This window comes from Strix uralensis, chromosome Z, assembly GCF_047716275.1.
Source record: "Strix uralensis isolate ZFMK-TIS-50842 chromosome Z, bStrUra1, whole genome shotgun sequence".
In the NCBI taxonomy this organism is placed as follows: domain Eukaryota; kingdom Metazoa; phylum Chordata; class Aves; order Strigiformes; family Strigidae; genus Strix; species Strix uralensis.
The window spans coordinates 88,727,263-88,746,425 of record NC_134012.1 but is presented as its reverse complement, the minus strand read 5'-3'; the positions used below and the strand labels follow the sequence as shown (position 1 = coordinate 88,746,425).

The 19,163-nt window shown below is 40.5% G+C and overlaps 1 protein-coding gene across 8 annotated transcripts in view; it reads left to right on the top strand.

Moving 5' to 3' along the window:
- Positions 1-19,163, top strand: part of RAI14 (retinoic acid induced 14) — a 90,549-nt gene that overhangs the window by 45,076 nt on the left and 26,310 nt on the right. For all 8 annotated transcript variants that reach the window (XM_074855952.1, XM_074855951.1, XM_074855950.1 and 5 more), the window contains exon 3: positions 10,604-10,734. In XM_074855952.1, the coding sequence (XP_074712053.1) occupies positions 10,604-10,734 (131 nt within the window). The remainder of the gene's footprint in view (positions 1-10,603; positions 10,735-19,163) is intronic.

The window sequence follows — 19,163 nt, the reverse complement described above, 5'->3', positions numbered from 1 at the left end:
GGAGCTGCAATTTTGAGAGTTCAACCTGTCCTGATGGTGATCATTGAAGGTGTGAGCACTCTGCATTTGGCTTGAGTATAGTGCCCTTTTTAATCACTAATCATAAACTGATGGTGTAAGTCAAGTCAATCGGGTCTCTCCTGCCCTCTGCCTCACTCCATGAACCTTGACCACAGTGCCCTATGCAGGAGTGGTTTTCCATCCTAAGGATGGCTAGCTCTTTTCTGCCAACTTCTTTCTCAGGTTCCTAGATGTTTAAATATGGAAAACACTTAACTGTTGCCACAGAGATGCTTCTGAGTGAGGCCATACAGCATAGTTCCCTACCTGAAAAATGAAAATTAAGACTAAAGAGCATGCTTGAGAGGGATGTTAAATTTCAGTCAGAAATTTCAACCCAGCTCTGCTAAGTCACCTGATGTTTGGATTTTGGCTTACCATGCTTTCAACTGTCACTGTGTTGTATTTGTGTTTCTTTGCTTCAGCATGGCAGGTGATTGTTGCAGTTAGGGTTTATTAGGGATGATGGATTATCTGATCCCCTGCATAGTTATACTACTGTTAGTATGAAAAGATTGACTATTTTTAAACATGACTGAAAATTCCTTGTTTTATCCAAAAACTTGCGCTTACTGAGTTTTGATCAGTTTTACTTTGTCTCTTCATATGTAATGCTTATTACGGCTACCTAAACTTGTTATAAGTAGATTTCTCAAATTGATGTGAGTCAGAGCCAATCAAAATTTCAATTGTTTATTTAGCAAGCGGCAACAAGCAAAACAGCGCTGGGCGGCCGGGGAGTCCTTGCTCCACCAACGGCGCGCACTCACTTCCCGAGGGTCCGTCTTTTTTATATCCTCCGCCTTCCGATATCGGGTCTCTCTGAGGGGCGTACTCTGCGTCTGCGCACTTTGTAGCTAGGGGGTCGCTCCATCCGGGTCTTCCTTGCGTCACCAACTCCTCGTATTTCCTGCTTTCCTGAGAGTGGCTCACAAAGCTTTTGTTTATATCTTACAGAATATAGACACTACCCCCTTTTTTCTTCTTCTTCTCCCCTTTGTCTTTCTCCCCTTTGTCCTTCTTCCCTTTGTCCCTCTTTTCAGTCTTTTGCATAGTAGGAGTCCTTGCTTCAGCATTTCAACTTAGATAAGCACTTGCAGTCAGTTAGTCGTTACACAGTGTAATAGTTAAGATTAAGCTTAGGCCTACATAGTTTATGGAATAACATGTCACAAGCTCCCAGTATCTTCAATGGAATTTGATGAACAAACAGTTTACTGTCTATCACAAAACTGAACAGTATACAAATGCTTTAAAAAAAAAACAACCACACAACAAGCCAACACCACCCCACCCCCCCACCCCCCCCCCCCCCCGCCGCCCCCCGAATCTGGAAGAAGTACTGAGTGGACTACTGGTTCTGTTACATGAAGCTGAAGTGTGTGTTTCATCATTGAGTTTTGCATATGTTCACAAACCATTGTTATTGCAGAATGTTAATTGTTTGAAGGAAGGCTGTTTGGCCGGTGGCCTACAGAAGCAGGAGAGTAGAGATAAAGAAACCCCACGTATGCAGTCTTTTCCAGGATCAGATTCATCCAAATTCATTATGTTCATGTATTTACATTTACACTGATCTGCTCAGGTTATTTTCATGCTACATCTATAGCACCACGTGTCATGTACTACTGAGTTGGCTAACTTGCATATTTGCAACACCCTTAACACAAAACAAGCAAAAGCCCCCAAACCTTAGCTTTATTGCTGATGAAAAGTACCTCCTTTACTGCTTGAGTCTGATGTTTTCGTTGCTCTGGTGCTATAGTAGATTTTCCTGAAGACCCTACTGCTACTCTCTGTTAACCTTCAGTCTGATGTGCCCTACATGGGTTTGCTCAGACTGTTACCTGTCTGGACATCTCTGACATAAAAGGAGACATTCATTTATACTACCTGAAAGAGTGGTAGTAACAGGACTGAAATTTCCCAAGGGCTATTTGGTGGATGATGCCCTGCTACTTGAATGAAATGTGAAAGTTGAGTCAGTGGGTGTAGATAAAAGTAAGGGGAGAGTGCTGAGGAGCTTGTGATAGAGGGGGCAAGATGTGGCACTGGGGCAGCTGAAGAAGGGTCCTTATAGAAATGTTTGGGCAGCCTGGAGAAGTGGAATGGGATGGTATGTGGGGTTGTGGTGGAGGAAGCTTGATGTAGCAGTTTTTTGAATTTAAGTTATGCTGGCCACCTCAGTCCTTCCCATACTCTTGACAGAAGAGAGCATCTCTCATGTGCATGTTTTCCAGGAGAAACAAATGCTGGTGCTGCATGATAAATGGCAGTGCAAGGTGGCTTTTACACTGAATAATATCACCCATAGCTTGGAGTACCCATGTTTTGCACCATGCCAGCAGAAGTTACCTCCCAGGTCTTTGGTTCGAAGTGTGACTTGTGGGGTCAAAACCAGGCTAATATTACAAGAAATTCAGAAATTGTATGTAATGCAACAGTCACTGCCTCTATTCAGAGATCTGTATTTTCTGATCTGTGCTGGGCAGCAGTGGCTGTGCAGTTTTTCATTCCATAAGGTACTGTGATAGCCCTACTGACTTAAATGCCTCCTATTTGCTTGCCAAGTCCTGGGTACAGTGTCTTTCTGAGTGTCATATGTATTCTCTCTCCTAGATTTTTTTTTTTTTTTTTTTTTTTTCACTGAGGCGGATGGTTAGTAGGGCTACAATTCCGTATTGGAATGGATGTTTTTGAGAGTCCATTGCATGCCATTTGTTTTATTAGCTGTACCTTTAACTTCTGGAATGCATTGTACAATGCTGCTGTTTTGAACACAGTGGGGAAGAAAAGAACAGTTCAATCCTATCAGAGGAATACTTGAGCAACAGTTGATGCCTGCATAGTTGTTTCTTCTGTGTGGACAGATTTATCCCTGATTTCGTTTTAAAATTGAATGAGGTCTATAAATAGATTTATATAACTTGCATTATAGTTAAATATGTATAATTTTTAGAGATCTTAAATATAAAATTGACATTTCATCTACAATGAGACATTTATTGATGCCCTAGAATGGAATCTTTATTTCTTTAATGAAAAGATGCGTAACTTTTGTACAGGCAATACAGCATGATGGCTTTTAAGCATCTTACATAGGACACAGCTATTTTAGTTTATAGATGAGCATAACTCTGCTGCACAATGATGAAGGGAAACTGCAAGTATGTTGAAAGAACGCAGAGGGAGCCCAGCCATCATTTAATGCACAAAGACTCAACTTTATTAGTACTCACACTTCTTTTATATCTACAATAATTAGTTCATACATATTGCAAAAAGCGAGCTCCCTATAGGTTGCTAAGGTTAGATACCTTGGTTGCTAAGGTTAAATACCAATCCCACCCCTTATGATTTCTACAAGGCCTTCTACATAGTCTTGCTTCTGTTCTTTGTTCTTCTTTGATACTTTTCGGTATTTTCCCATCACGTCGCCGTTGTCAGCAGTTCCTCGGTGCTGTGCCCTTTCTCACGTAGCCAGTTGTTAGCAAACTGCTCCACATCTCCCCCGTTTTCTTTTTGCACTTGTACTAAAAATATTGCAGAGGCAGTCTTCTGCAGGGCCCTTCGCAGAAGACTGACAATACATGGCAACATCAAAAGTACAACCACAATTACCAAGATCATGACCCCCACAGTTTTGACTAGAGATATCAACCATCCAGAAAGTCCCCATCCTTTAAACATCCTTGTAAGCCAATCCAATCCGTCCTCTTCTGTTAGACGCCTCACACCATCCTTCAGCTGCTGTATACTTTTAAAAATAGATTGAGTGGTCAGACAAATTCATGCAACACATTCCTTCAAAATCTTCACATCCATGTCCTTGCGCTAAAAGCAAAAAATCAATTGCAGCCCTGTTCTGTAAAGTAGCATGTCTAACACTATCAACATCAGTTAAAAGGCCACTTAAAGCTAAAGAAGTAGCGTTAGTCTGTTTGCTAAGCCAACATCCCAACTTATTCAAAGTCGTTAAGGCATTTGCAACACCAACTCCTGGTGCCAATATGGAGGCCGTTATGATCTGGCCTGGATTCCAGAATTCAACGTTATCTCGACAAGAACTTTCAAACTGATGAACGGTCCTTGGGACTCACTTATGTTTTCGAGTCATATTCAGAATCATTGACACATTTGGTGTTAATAACGTGAGGCGTCCGAGGCTACACGGACCTCCATTCAGTTTAGATGGGACGCCTCCCCAGGCACGATCTCCACAGATTAGAAACACACCAGGAGGTAATGCAAGAGGAACAGCAAAAGATCGTGAGATGTTAGTCGAAGTATAATTGCACCAAGCAGTTGAATTATGATAAGCAGCATTAGTTGCATTCACATTTTGCCCTCTCCGTGTGGTGTTATAGGAGTAATTAAAAAACACACAAGCATCCATTATAACAGAGCCTAGCAACTCTAGCTCTTGGGGTTCTTGCGTAACCTGTGGAAGGTGACTATATACACCATCCCAATTATCTGTACAATTTTTTGGAGAGTTGCAAAGAGAGAAAACCTGAAGGGTTTGTGGGATTGGCCATGTGTCTACTGGCACTCCCACCAAACAGGTGGAGAATGGATTTTCCGGGTTCGCAGTAGAAAGGCACAAGGTTTCTTGATGTGTCATGTTTGCCAAAGTTACCCAGACATTCTGCTTGGGTTGTGGAACTACCCATCCTTCACCCTGATGCAGGTTCCAGCACAGGCCGAACACACCGAGCAGGAACCCAGCGAGGGCCGGCATCTGTAGAGACACAAGCATAACCCCTGCCCCAGGTTAATCAGTCGCTGTCGATGAGCTTGTCTCTCTCCCGGCGTCATTGGGAGGTGCGGCAGGTTTCGCCCATCTCGCTGGAACCCATGCGGTGCCTGTTGGTGTAGAAACACAAAGATATCCCCTTGAAATGACAGGTGAACAGTCTTTCTGGGTCTCGTACTCAGATTCAGTGTTAGCAGGGTCAGGCTTCCTGTGGATCCGAAGCCTTTGTTTCCGCGACTCTCCTCAGTCACTGGTCGTATTGTTTGAGTCACTTGTGGCAGGGGCACCAGCTGTGCAATCCGTTGTCCCTGTGCAATCTTTACTGGTGGATTCAATGTATATGCCATAATATAGATTTCACCTTCATAATCTGCATCGATAACTCCCGGTAAAACAAATAGTCCACATTGTGATGCCGATGATCTTCCTAATAATAAAGCTCCCATGGCTCTCCCATTAATGATGATAGGTCCTCGTACGTTCGTAGATATTATTTGAGGATTAGTTGTTAACAGGGTAACATCTACTGCTGCTGCCAGGTCCAACCCGAGACTTCCCCGGGTGGCGGGTTGAAGGACTGCGCTGCGGCTGCAATTTTCGTCGTCGCGCGGCGGCCGGCGAACGCGCTCCGTGTGGAGTTTCCCGACCGTCTGTGGCAAACCCCCTCATTATGGGAGTTGGATCGGCAAGTTTGACACCATACATTTCTGGCTGTACAACTCTTTCGTACATGCCCTGGAGCTCCACATCGGTAACACCGCAGCTGCCCCTTTTGAGGTGTTTGCACTCTACCTGCTGGCGAGGTCTGGAGAGGCGCAAGGGCTGCCATAACCTGACTTTGAGTAGCCTGAGCCTGTTCTTTCATTCCTTCCCCTAATTTCTTTATTGCCTCTACAAGAAAAGCCTGAGGTCCAGTGGGTATCGATGACTCCTTTTCAAGTACCTCCTCTACAGTCCAATTTGCCCCTAATGTATTCAGTAAACTCTTTGTAGCAGGATTGCCATTTTGTAAAATACATTGTTTTAAGAGAGCACCCTGCATGTAGAGAGGTACTCTTGCTCTTTCAATTGCATTTACCAACTTATCTACAAAACTGCCCAAAGTCTCTTCTCTCCCTTGCTTAATCCCCATATACATTGGAACTCCGCCTGGCTCTTTCACTTGCTCTATGGCTTCTCTCACTAACCTCATTGCCTCTCTCACCTTATCCGGACCGAGCAATGCTTGAGCTTCTACTCTAGCATAAGGTCCTAACCCCATTAATTCATCCATTGTAACCCCTTGTAATGGATCTCCTGCTTGCCGCTGTACCGCTACCGATTCTAATACTCTCGCTTGCCAATGCGCATTAAACAACAACAACTGACTAGGAGAGAAAATTAACTTTGCTATACCCCGACAATCTGCAGGCAAAAGAAGTTGAGTGCTCCAGAGATAATCTAACATTTGACGAACCGGTTCACCAGTAACACCATAAGAACTCACTGTAGAGCGCAATTGTGACAAAAGCTTCCAATCTAATGCTGTAACAGTAGCATTTATTCCACCAGCTGGGTTCGGCTGAAACTGAACTGGAAAAGCCATTGCTGTCGCCATCTGAGTCATCGCCTCATCCCCTTTTTCTAACCCCTCTCGTGCCAATGCATTCCAAGCCCGACACCTTTCTTTAGCGATCTCTATCCCCAGCCCATCTTCTGAGCCAGGAGTAGAATTCTCGCTTTCCGGCGTCACAGTGTGGCTGGACGCGTCAGGGCTACTCAGGGCGGGGGCGGGGGGAGCGGTAGGGAGAACTCGTTCTGAGCTTTCCTGTCCCGTCTCTTCGGAACGTAAAGGTGGTAAAACAAGCTCACGAAACGTAGGCGGTAATGGCCACCTAGTTTCCTCCTCCCCATATCTGGTGTTTTTCTCTTTTGCCGCAACTGCGCCCTGTGCAGCTCTTTTTTCAGCCTGATACCTGAGCAATTCATTATGAACCACCCTCCATAACTTTCCCAACTTTTTTGCTGTCTTATCATCGTTCAATGTTAATTCCCATAATTTATCTCCAAATTTTCGCCATTCCGATAACTCATGAACTGCATGTGGATTAATAAAACAACCTTGCTCTACCCCATAAGCTAAAAGCCCCTGAAGATCCTTTTTTACATCTATTCCCTCAACCCGGCGTTGTGTAAGCCAGGATGCAAATAAATCATATGCTGCTTGCCTGTCCATACCTGAATTTTTCCGTTGCAGCCTTTCCAGGTCTCGGCAGCACGTATCAGCAGGGTTCACCTCTTATGACACCCAGGGCGCGGGCCTTTTCTCTTATTTCAGTTGCCTTTCGCCGTCCTCGCTGCTTAAGGACCTGAACCACCTTCACTGGTCTTTATCCTTCGTGGCGCCTTATACGTCCTTTGGCACGTATCACGTCGCGGTCACCATTTGTTGAAAGAACGCAGAGGGAGCCCAGCCATCATTTAATGCACAAAGACTCAACTTTATTAGTACTCACACTTCTTTTATATCTACAATAATTAGTTCATACATATTGCAAAAAGCGAGCTCCCTATAGGTTGCTAAGGTTAGATACCTTGGTTGCTAAGGTTAAATACCAATCCCACCCCTTATGATTTCTACAAGGCCTTCTACATAGTCTTGCTTCTGTTCTTTGTTCTTCTTTGATACTTTTCGGTATTTTCCCATCACGTCGCCGTTGTCAGCAGTTCCTCGGTGCTGTGCCCTTTCTCACGTAGCCAGTTGTTAGCAAACTGCTCCACACAAGTATCCTTTTGTTTTCCAAGAACAAAACAAAATTGCCAGTACAGTAGTATTAAAGATGTTATAGCATCAGTAAGGAAGTCTGAAAACATGCCTTTGGAACTAATGTAAGTGGATGTGGCAGTCTCTAAAATTACTCATTCCTTTAACAACTCTGAGTCACAGTGCTTAGAAGAGGAGACACTAATTAGATGTAGAAATGAAAACAAGGGTCTAAAATGAGTACCAAATACAGATCATCCTATCCTAGCCTTCAGCCTCTAGTACTTTTCTCTAAGCAGGAAAAAGAATTTTCACACCAGCTTTATGAGAAAATAAGGAAATGTACACTGATAGCCTTTTCTTGACACTGAGATGAATCTGATAGAACTGTTTTCAGGGACCCTGTGAAAGACTGTGTTACTTAACATTGTGTCCAAGTTCAGTTCTGTTTAGTTCTTAAATATGAGGGAATCTGTTTAGCTGTAATAAGTAGGAAGCAATTTTTTTAAATGAGGCATTGTCAAATCTTTAATTGGTTTGTCTGTGTGAGTGTGTATTTTTTTGTTACCAAAAAGGGTATGGTTGAAAACTACAGTAAAGATGAATTAAAGGCTCTGTTCTTGTAAGAGACTAATACCATCTGTCACAATGTTTTACCACTAGCCTGAACATGGCATCAATCTGCAACATCAGAATCACTTGCAAAATACTCTGGGCTTCCCCATTTAATATCTATATATCTCCTAGGTGCAGCTTCCACACTAGATAAATACTGAGGGGTAATTTGGGAGTTAGTTTTCTTGGGTCTGGGATGTTAATAATAGTGTAATTATAGACAGGGATATAGTTATCACAGCAGTTTCTCAAAGAGGTTAGTGGATTATATGTCAATAATGTTTCAATTTAATAGCTGAATATTGAAGGAATCTTCATGAAACTGCTTCTTGAAGATGTGGCCATTTTTGTACTAAAAAGCTGAATGCTCTTCTGAAAGCTGTTCTGCCAAGGATTTTCAGCAGGCCTTAATCTTAACATTTTCCTGTAGTTTATTCTATTTCATGTTTCAGAAGTAAACTGAAACAGTTATTTCAGGTCATGAGAAAATCTTAAATTAGGTGTTGTATTTCTTTTTCCAAGTACAGGTTAGTATTGGGATAGACATGTGGGTGTGGGGGGGTGTGTGTAGATTATCATGTTATCTGCTACCTCCTTTCTTTTTGAAGATTTAAAACAAAAAACGCACACACATAAAAAAAGTGCAGGAGTTAGGTGCTACCAATGCTTTACAGTCATCTTGGTGATTTGTGGGTAAGGGTGATTCATCAAATATCCTATATTTAAATATCTTACACAACTGAATAATAAAAACCACAGAAACAGGACAAACTCCAAAAGGCATAATATGCTGTCAAACAAACAGCATTAACTTTAAAGGACTTTATTTACAAGTAAGATACAGTTTTTTAACATCTGCTTTTAATAGTAGGCTCCCTTTAAAGCATGAAATTTCCCAAATGAAGAATATACAAGAAGTTTCCTTTTAGGTGGAGTCTGCTGCTTGGCTGGCCACTCATTGTCATTGAGTCTAAATATTGCTAGGGGAAGCAATTTTTTTTGCTGATGTAATTAATGCTTTAGAGTCTACAGAGGTTTATTCTAGTGCTATAAGAATAAAGAATATAACCTGCTTGATGTGCATTTACCCACCATTCGTACCACTGCCCTAAGAGACTGTGATTGCTCTTTGTCTTCTGCATGCCACTTCCTTTGACAGAGCTGCCATTCATACTGTTGGTTCCAGGTGGTGTTGCTCAGACTGCACTCTTCCTAATGTTTTGTTTGTTTTTTGAAAAACTTAGTAACCTGGAACACTTTCCTCCTGTTACGGTTTTCAGGGTGTGCACAGCTTGTGAAGTTCGTATCACTTTTCCTCACAAGTCCAGAGAAACATTGAATTTGGGGGCAAAAAAGTCTGTGTAGAGCATCAGAACAAAGTGGGTTTTTTTAAAGTTGAGTATTTCTCAAGGAGTGTGTTAATATGAATTTAGTCATTCCAAAAGTTGTGTAGAAATCAAGTGCTAATGAATAGGCAGTCATGCTGGAGATGAGCTGACTGATGTCAAAGAGAAGGCCAGAACCCTGTTGAGAAGACTGAACCCAGTTGTTGGTCCAGACTAGAAGCCATGGATGCAACTTTCACTCTTTTTCCAGAGCTTGTTTTGCTGTGATCACATGGGATACAGAAGGTTAACTGTCCTCTGTTTTCTTAATATCTTGCTAGCTCCAGCTTGGAAGTCTGGTAGAGGAAACAGGCCATGTCCTGAAAATTCAGAGGGGGAGGGAGAACCATCATGTTAGGAAGTAATGTCCTTTCCCTGATTCAGCTGATGAGAAAGAGCAAAAAGTGGTTTAAGTTTAGAAAGATTTAAATGTAGGGTGGTTGTCTTTTCTTTCAGCAGCACTAGGGATGTGGCATCTGAGTGGTTGATCGGTTTGTTTTAAAGACAAACATGGGGGATAAAAGCTCAGTAAAGCTAGTTACAGTCTGCAAAGGGCAGTCTCTTAACCTGTTACTCTCTACAAAGTGTGAACTGGGAAAAGCCTTAAATATAGAAAGTTTTGGCTGGCCTGTGTTGTTAGGGTGGGGTGTGAATCATTGCTTATCCACATGATGTATGTGATGAAGATCTGATGGGGCCAACGCAGCTCAAAAATAGAAACCAGGGCTGGACAAATGAAAGAGAACTTTTTAAAATACAGTAAGAACAAATGAATTTTTTCCCTGCATTACTCTTCTACAGAATTTCCATGTTAGTGGTCATCTCCAGTGATTGCTTAGGCCCTGGCTTGAGCCATTCAGTCCTTGGGAACCTGTACTACACAGCTTGCAGATTACTTTAATGCAGCTTTCGCTGTGCCATTTCTTTGGGTTGGGCTTTTGTTTCAGCTTTTAGTGGTGATACTTGTGTGTAGGATCATTCAGGAAAGCCTGGACACAGTGCTGGTACTAATAATATTTCTCCCTTCTTTTTATTTTATTCCAGAACAATGAGTGGAATAAGAATGATGATCGGCTGCTGCAGGCAGTGGAGAATGGCGACCCTGAGAAAGTGGCTTCATTGCTGGGTAAAAAGGGAGCCAGTGCCACCAAACAAGATAGCGAGGGAAAAACTGCGTAAGTCCAACTTAAACTTGTGATTTAAGCACAAGGGAGGGGAAAAAACAGCCTTGGATGTGTGTGCTAGTTACCTGAATTAAGAACCAGAGACCATCCTGAAAATGAAGTTTCCTCTTCATCTGAAGCACAGTACATTCTGGAAAGCTCCCTTCTGGTAATCTATATTTGTAATTCTACATTTAAAATGCCATTTCAGAATCCCAAACCCACTAAGGTAACTTTGAGGTAACTTGAAGCTGGGTTGCTGGGTGGATTGGGGCCATTTTAGGACAGGGTATTTTGGGACTCGGGAATTTCATGGCACACTCCAGATTGCACACTCCAAAAGACATTAATCTTTGGGCCTATTTTTTCGCATGGACATTAGCTTAATGACATAGAAATTAAGATAAATTTTCTTTCTAATGGGTTAGAAGTGAAACTATGATTGAGTTTTAAAATCTTGCAGATGTTAATGGTTCGTGCAACTGTTCCTTGTTTTGATTGAAGTTTGGCAATGAAAGTTTTGTGTGAATGAGATTCCTTTTGCAGTCTCAATGTATTTCATATATAGCATTTTCTTCTTCTATTCTTTCTCTTGTTCTTCTGTGAACATTCTGAATTGTGGAAGATAAAAGATTCCACTAAGAAAATTACAGCCAAGAGATTGCTAGGCTTAAACTTTCTTTCTTATGACATGGAAAGGTGATTAAATGCATAAAGGTGAAATAGGCATCCTGTGACAGAACCAAAGCATTCCTAAAATTCTGGGTAGATGGGGGGAAAGGAAGACAGTTTCCAGTCTTGGGAGCAGCAGCACAAAGCAGTTTATACCAAATAATAAGTTCTAATGAATTACCTCTGGGTTACATTTATTGAGTCATGCTCTGCTTCTTGCTTGGTCTGTCTCAGTTTCCTACATCTGCTCTATTTCTGTTTTGCATCTAAGGAAACTGAATGATGGCAGTGACTCATAATGACCTGCAACTTTTTACTGCAGAAGTCCAAGTCCTCTAATTACTTCAAGTGGGTTTTCTCCACACCTTAATATGTTTTTAATTTAAAAAAGTTGGATTCATGTGTTTTTCTTTTGAACATAATCGAAGCATGACTTCCATTGAATCTTCTGAATTACAGCTCTGTTCAGCATCTCATGTTTTTACAGTCAACATAACTTCAGAGCTAGTCCTAAGCTGCACTGTATCCAGTGTAACACCTAGTTTGCAAGTTTCATGTATAATGTGATACTATGAATTCTTCTAGGAAACCAATCAAGACTGAAATTATCAATGAGTACATAGAAGTCTCTTAAGTCTAAGAAATAGGATTGTTGTAACTGTAGGGATTTGGTGCAATGATTTTCAGCTTTACAGGGATGCACTACAAAATTCCTGTTTTTTCCTCATTATTTGCAACTACGAAGAAGTTGATGACCATATATTTACATTAATGGTGCTGTTACTAATAATACAGATACCAGTACTTCTTTTAATTGCTTGGAACAAATGTGAATTAATGCTATGAAGGTCTCTGCTTCTGCTTGTTCCATATGGTCATTTAATTTTTGCTTACTTTTTTAGTTATTTCTGTGTAGTGGTTTAAAAGAAAGCTTGAGAGAGAACAAAGAAAAATAGTAGTGCTGTGATACAGAAATACAGTGTGTCAACTCTCATTCTGTTTCCAACACTTTGGGAGACTTAGCAGACCTGCTCAGGTTATTTCTGTCTCAGTTTTGAAAGATAGAGACTGACAGGTGTAGGAACAGTGACACTGATCTGGAAAGACATAGCTGCCAAAGAGTATTGTGACCCAGAAATGTTCTCGGGTATGGCTTATTAATAATGGGCAGTGTCTTTGTGTTTTTTTTCCAACTTGAGAGTCTTCTTTTAGTGTGTGCAAAATGAAGTACAGTCATCTTTTCTGTATAGGTAGGCTTCTATCTCCTATGTTTGCAGTGTGATGCCAGGGCTCCATTCCTGCACAGTGATTCTGGGTGCCTAACGTAACTGTTCTGCCCTATCTCAGAAGCTCTGCTTAGAGGCATAGACCCGGCTCCAGCCTGGCACTGAGTTCTGGTAGCGTCCCACAGAAGCACGGTGCTAGTTTGTCAGCTACCTCATCTGTAACGTAGGAGACTCATGCTGAAGAAGCACAATTTGAAGAGGTCTTTTTGGGACAGCTGGCCACCATTTGTGCTCAGATTTCACTGGTTACATTTTAGAAAGTGGTCTGCAGTGCCATGTGGGAAGCGAGCTCTTTGGATGAGTGGTCTATTGATCACCGTGAGTATATATTGATGCATTTGTTTACATAATTAGGCTGAAGGTGACTAACTAGAAGAACGTGATGGATTCAATTACATAACAGTGTGCATGATGTGATTAAAGACTTTGGAATGTGCTTGAAAGCAAAAAAGGAGAAACAATTGCATGTTGCAGTACAGGTTTGTTAGGTCTGTCATTGTCTCTTCCCTTGAGGTGTGACAAGTTTCTTTTAAGATCTTTTCTTTTTCATTCTTGTTAATAACCCTACAAACAAAATTCTTGATACTGCCCATATCTTTATTTTAAGTATAGTAATATAGTGCATTATTTTAAACAGAAGGTGGAGAGGACTTTAATTTTTCATGCTTAAAGAGGTACTTCTAAATTTTTGGTTTATAATCAAATGGCTTCTTAATTTTAAATGCTTGAAGTGAGAGGAACAGAGACCAGAACACAGGATTTTCTCCATTTGTCTTGTTGAGTACTGTATGCATCATTCCACTGACTCCTGCTATGATGTGCTTCAGCTCTGGCTTGGTTTTGGACATAACCACCTACATTTCATCTGTGTCCTCTTTTACCTCTATCCTACAGGTCCTTTTCTTTGTGGCTTGCCCATGTGCAATAAAATAGAGATGCTTAAATTAATGAGGTCTAGGTACCAGTAAATTTCTTAGAGGTAATATTTACAGACTTTCATCAGGAGATTTAACTCTCCAGCAGTACCTCTTTAAAAAAGTATGAAAAAATATCTTCAGAGTAATGAAATGAGTTTTTAAAGACTTGCCTGACTTTCCACACCATCACCCTGCCTCTGACTCAGTCCTTTCTATAAACAATAAATCAATTTTAAGGCCATGGAGCAAATCCACCTTTGGCATAAGCTGACATAGCCCCATTGTTGCTCCCACTTAACACAGCACAGACTATTGCCAAGCACACTTGTAATAGAACCTATCTGGAAATCTGACTCTGCCATTGTAGTCTTATTCTGCCAGATAGGGTTTTTTGTCCGGCTTCCTTAAACAACAAAACTGTGATTTCCAGTTTGGAATTTGATCATTTAAATCCCACTTAAACTAACAAAAAATGGTTTTAAAAGAAAGCCTTTTCAGGAAGGGATAGGATTAATTCATGTACTGCACTTTACACAGAGCAAGGGTTCAAATGGGCTGTTATTTAAAGAAGCTGCTGCTATTACTGAAGCGGGGTGCGGGGCGGGTGGGGGAGAATTGTGGAAAGTATTCATGATGTATAAATGGCAGCACTTCCTTGTCCTAAAGTTATTTTGTCTGTGTGCCAGTCCATCACTGCCATGTTTGCATGTTTCTGCAAGGTACTGATCTAGAATTAAATGCTTATGGCTATTAAATGAAACAATAGGTCTCTGTAAATTTTTTCAACTGCAATTGAATCAGCTGTTGTTTAATAAAATGAGTCTGACAATGATACAAAAAAGCTTTAGAAACTTCCACAAATTCACTCTTAAAAGACTCTTTCACAAAAATCTTGTCAATAGCAGTAAGTAGAAATGATATATTTTCATTTGAACCAGAATGTTAATGCCTTGGAGGCTGAACCAAAAATAAATTTTGGAGCATATTCCAACCGCAAATCCTTTATATTTATCACGTACATAGTATTAATTTTTCTTTGTTCTGGATCTTATTGTATAAGAAGGTGGAGCGAGTGGCATGAAGGATATCACTGTTCAAAAAATAGGTCAGATTTTAATTACTCTTGAGAGTCCTTCCTTTTATGTAATAACACTTATCTGAAAGGAAGCTGTTGGAAGAATACAGACTTGCTACATTTGTTACACTGTTCTAGTTGAGAAAAAAAAACAACATAGAAAATGGTTTAGACAGCTGATCTTCAAAATAGGAGGTCAGGTGAGCCCAATGCCTATGAAGTGAAAGAAGAATTGTTATTATCCTCCCTTGTTTATAAATTGCTATAAAAATACTCTAGGACACCTTTGAAATTCAGGCAGTCTCTATATTATTTTCTTGTGCATGTGTTGGGGGTCTTCAGTCTAACACCATGTTCTAGAAGCTGTTTCTTTTGTACAGGCTGTGTCATCTCTGAAAGTTGCTTAAACATGTAAGTAGAAAAGCATACTAGCATACTGTCTTTTGAAAATTGTACCAGGGTAGGAGCTGCAAGAAAGGTCTAGGGCCTGAGGATTGTCACCTCTCCAGGAATGGAGTTCGTGGATGTTCCAGTGACCTGATACGATCCCTGACAGAAAATATTTTTTAGTTTACTTTTATCACAATATTTAATTTATGATGTTCCAGATGGTCACAATAATGTCTAGTTTTCAGAGCATGGACAAAATAAGGAAGACCACAGTGATCTCTACCTGTGTTTTATCTTTAGCCAACAGATGGCTGAAATCTGGTTCTTATTCCAAAATTTCTTGTAAAGTTTATTTCCATGGGAGATTTGGGTGTAAAAGCTTTTGTGTCTTCAAAACTTTACTGAAGTTATTTTCAGGTTCAAGTCCTGATTGTTCCTTTTTGTTCTCCCTCTCCCGTGCAGCATTGTTATGAATATAATTCAATTAAGATGTTGATATTAAGTTTCCTGAAAAATTGCTTTCTACTTTAGACTAACACTTAGAAATGTTAATGAAACATCTGGGCATGGTTGGGTGAAGCCATCCTCTGCCAGGATACGAAATTGGACTAATTAACTGTTATCTTTGGTATGAGCCAATTGTTAATGTATAGTGAGAGGAAATGCTCTTATCTCCGTAACGAGGAGCAGTACTCTGATTTTATAATTTGGCAATACATGAAAAAATCCACATTTCATAAAAAACATTACTGTATTGACAATCATGAAGGCTTTTAAGTGAGATCCATGGAATGGAATTCATGTTAGTGGTTTGTTCCTGGCTCTTGATTGAAACTGTAGATCATTTCTGATGATTTGGAGTACATGACCCCTCACTTAGACTTGGAGACGTCATGATCCAATTTTTAGTTCTTAGCTATACTTTTGACAGGACTTTAAATCAACAGCATTCAGGTTCTATCATATACATTTTTGAAGCAATTTTTCTATAAAACGTTTTAGTATTTTTATACCTTCATGTTAAAAAAAGAAAAATGAAGAGGCCATCTTCTGAAGAGACAGAAATTAATGCTCTTCAGTTTTATTTCAATTATGAAGATCCTAAACATCACTTCTGAAAAAATGAAGTTTTTTAGTTTCTTTAGTGATTTGTTATATTGCAAAACAAGCAAATTCCACTTATTTAAAGAACAAACTCACTATTTCATACAAAGTTCTTTGAGGATTGGGAAACATCCCAACAGGTTTTACATCTTACATGCACAGGACTTCCTGCAGATGATAGCTATACTTCAAAGGGGAAACAGTCTGTAATTTCTTCTAGGAGCCAGTTTGCATATTCTGTTTTATATTTGCTTTTTCACACAGGCTTATAGGATGACTATTCTTAATAAACTATTGCATTGCATTATCTGTTAGCAAGACTGTCATCTCAGAAGAAAGCAAGTCATCTTCTGAAGGTCCCCCATACACATGTTCAGCTAGTACATGAGCCACCTGTTCCACTCCTGCTCATGGGTAGGATCAGCCAAACCTGTAATGCATCATCAGACAGCTGCTGGAATTCCCTGTAAAGCAGGTCCATTCAGAGTTGCCAGATACCCAGATTTTACCAGATCTGGCCAGGTTTCAAAAAGTTTGTCGGTTGCTTGCATCAGAACATAGCCTAGATGGTTGGGAGTTTTTGTATGCCTGGCTTGAAACAGCTGCAGCTTGGCTTACATAGAGGCAGAACACAGGGCCCTGCTTGTGCGTGAGGAGCACTGTGGTTGTTCCTTCCACTCCTCTAATCTGAGCTGTCAGGAGAGCACAAGGGAAGCGTGCCCCTCATGGGTTGGGCCAGAACCAAGGTCTCTAAGGCTGCAGGGTACAGGGCTAAGGCTGTAGTTGTTTTTCAGATTTGTGCCTACATAATGGGCTGCAGTTGTTTTATATATTTTTCAAAGACTTACACAACCAAATGAACTGTATGTGTAGATTTTAATGACACCAACTGGCTGCTACTGGCTTAAAAATGTACTCTAATCTAGGAAGGGAAAGGGAACAGACAGCCAAAACAGAGCAGTGTGCTAATGTTGGATTTATTTCAGTTTTTTAGCTTCAAAATAAGGTCTCAGGCAATAGACTATGCTGCTGGCTGCTTATTTATCGGGCTTATATGTAACTCTGCATTTTCTGCTACCTGCTTTAGAGGTGCATTCCGTGTTAAGGAAGTACTAACTGGGAAAGGTAGGAAAGCTCTGAAATTGCCTTTTCCTGCACATGTCTGTGTTCTAGTCCCTACTCCTCTTCAGAAATGTGGAATCTTAAAAGCTCTAGTAGTATAGTTATTCTGAAATGCAAAGTAAAAATATATTGCCATAATCATTTAAAGAGGTTACAAAAACAAATGTTAAGAGGTCATCTTAACCAGTAGTCTCTGAAGAATGTGTTACCAGTACATTAATTACTATAAGTACATATTATTGCACTTGGTTTGCAATTCCTCTGTGAAGTAAGAGAAGTTCACTTTATACAACCGAGATTTGTAGTTTATACAATTTGAGATCGTAGCAATTTATAGTCTAATAAAAAAAAAAGCCGAATAGTTCTGTTGCTTTAAATCTGAAGAGGTTCAAGTATTGTAAGTGTAAAAGACACAGAAACTTCAAACACAGCTCATAACCCTGAGCTATCCTTTGTCAATGTCCCTCATGTTGCATAAGGATATCCATGCTCTTTAGTTCTTGAAGCACTATATGCAGTTCTTAAGCCTTGAAATATTTTCCTTATGTTAACTTTTACTCAGTTGTTCTCAGCCTTTCCAGCCTTTTCCTGGACTCTTGTTATGCTAACATGGTTTGGGATTTCCTTGCTCTAATTTCATAACTTTTCACATGCTAAGGCGTTTATTAGCATTTGCTGGCCCATAGGCAGCAATGCCAAGTGGATTGTGTTGGAGGATGAAGGTCAAGGGAGATGCCAGTCACTGGTCTCATTGTTGGGCTTAATTTTAGTTTTGAACTCTATTCTGGCCTTGCAAGAAAGCACAGCAGGTGGCTAGCTGGTTTTACCTAACTCAGGAAGGAAGTTATGTTCATCTGGGATTTCACCCTATGCTAAAAAGATGTTTTGCCAGAAGGCATATATATTGAGAAGCTGACTGTGCACCCCTTTAGGCTTTAGATGTGGGATGTGTTTTTAAAGAAACTATCAGAAGGAATCTTCCCTACTGCTCTGCCTTCCTCCATTCCTCTGGACTTGGCTTTAGAGGTACAGACAGGCAACACTGCTCTCATTTCTAGGCTTTTTAAGCTTTTTGAGACTTCAATGTTTGTTGTACTTTGTCAGTTGTCCTTCCCTACTACACCAAAAATAAAAGTAGTATTTCAAGACTTCAGACTTTCTGTCAACACCTAGGAGTGCCCTGAAGCTCGCTCTTGGCAGAGTCTCTGTTGCAATTTGCTGACATTAGTTATTGAGGGACTTTAAAAATGGGCACTCTGCAGGAAACTTCATATGATAAATCTAAATTGTGAGCACTTACGTTTACAATTAATGGTACATAGAAGAAAAGTCTATACGTTTCAGACTTGAAGTGGGAGTTTGTGTTAATGTAGTAATAGAGTTTGCCAAAGAAAACTGTGTATGAAAATGGAACTGCTGGAACACAACCTGAGAATGAAAAATATAAAGCTTCTGGGGATCCCAGAAATCTCTCTGAAGAGCAGCTGGGTGGATATTTTTGCTGAGTTTGAAGGCTAAAATCAGGAGTCTGTAACTTGCCAGCTCCTGTGTTGCATGATGCAATTGCTTCTTTTCTATTAAGAAAACAGCCGTTCAGCAGGCTTGCCTTTTATTAATGTCCTATACCTCGAGGTGTGTATGATTGAAACAAGACTTTTTATGCTATGAGGCAAAGCTGGAAACTTTATATGAAAACTGTGTTTGGTTTGGGGGTTTTTTTTGAAAGCTGTTCCAGAATATATACTAATGCAAAAGTGGCATGTAAGGTTTCTGCCAGAGGGTTTTGTGTGTATTGGGGGAGGGCAGATGCCATCTGATGTTTAAATAGAAGATAGGAGAACACAGGCTGTGTGCATTGCTTCACTTTGCAGTGGC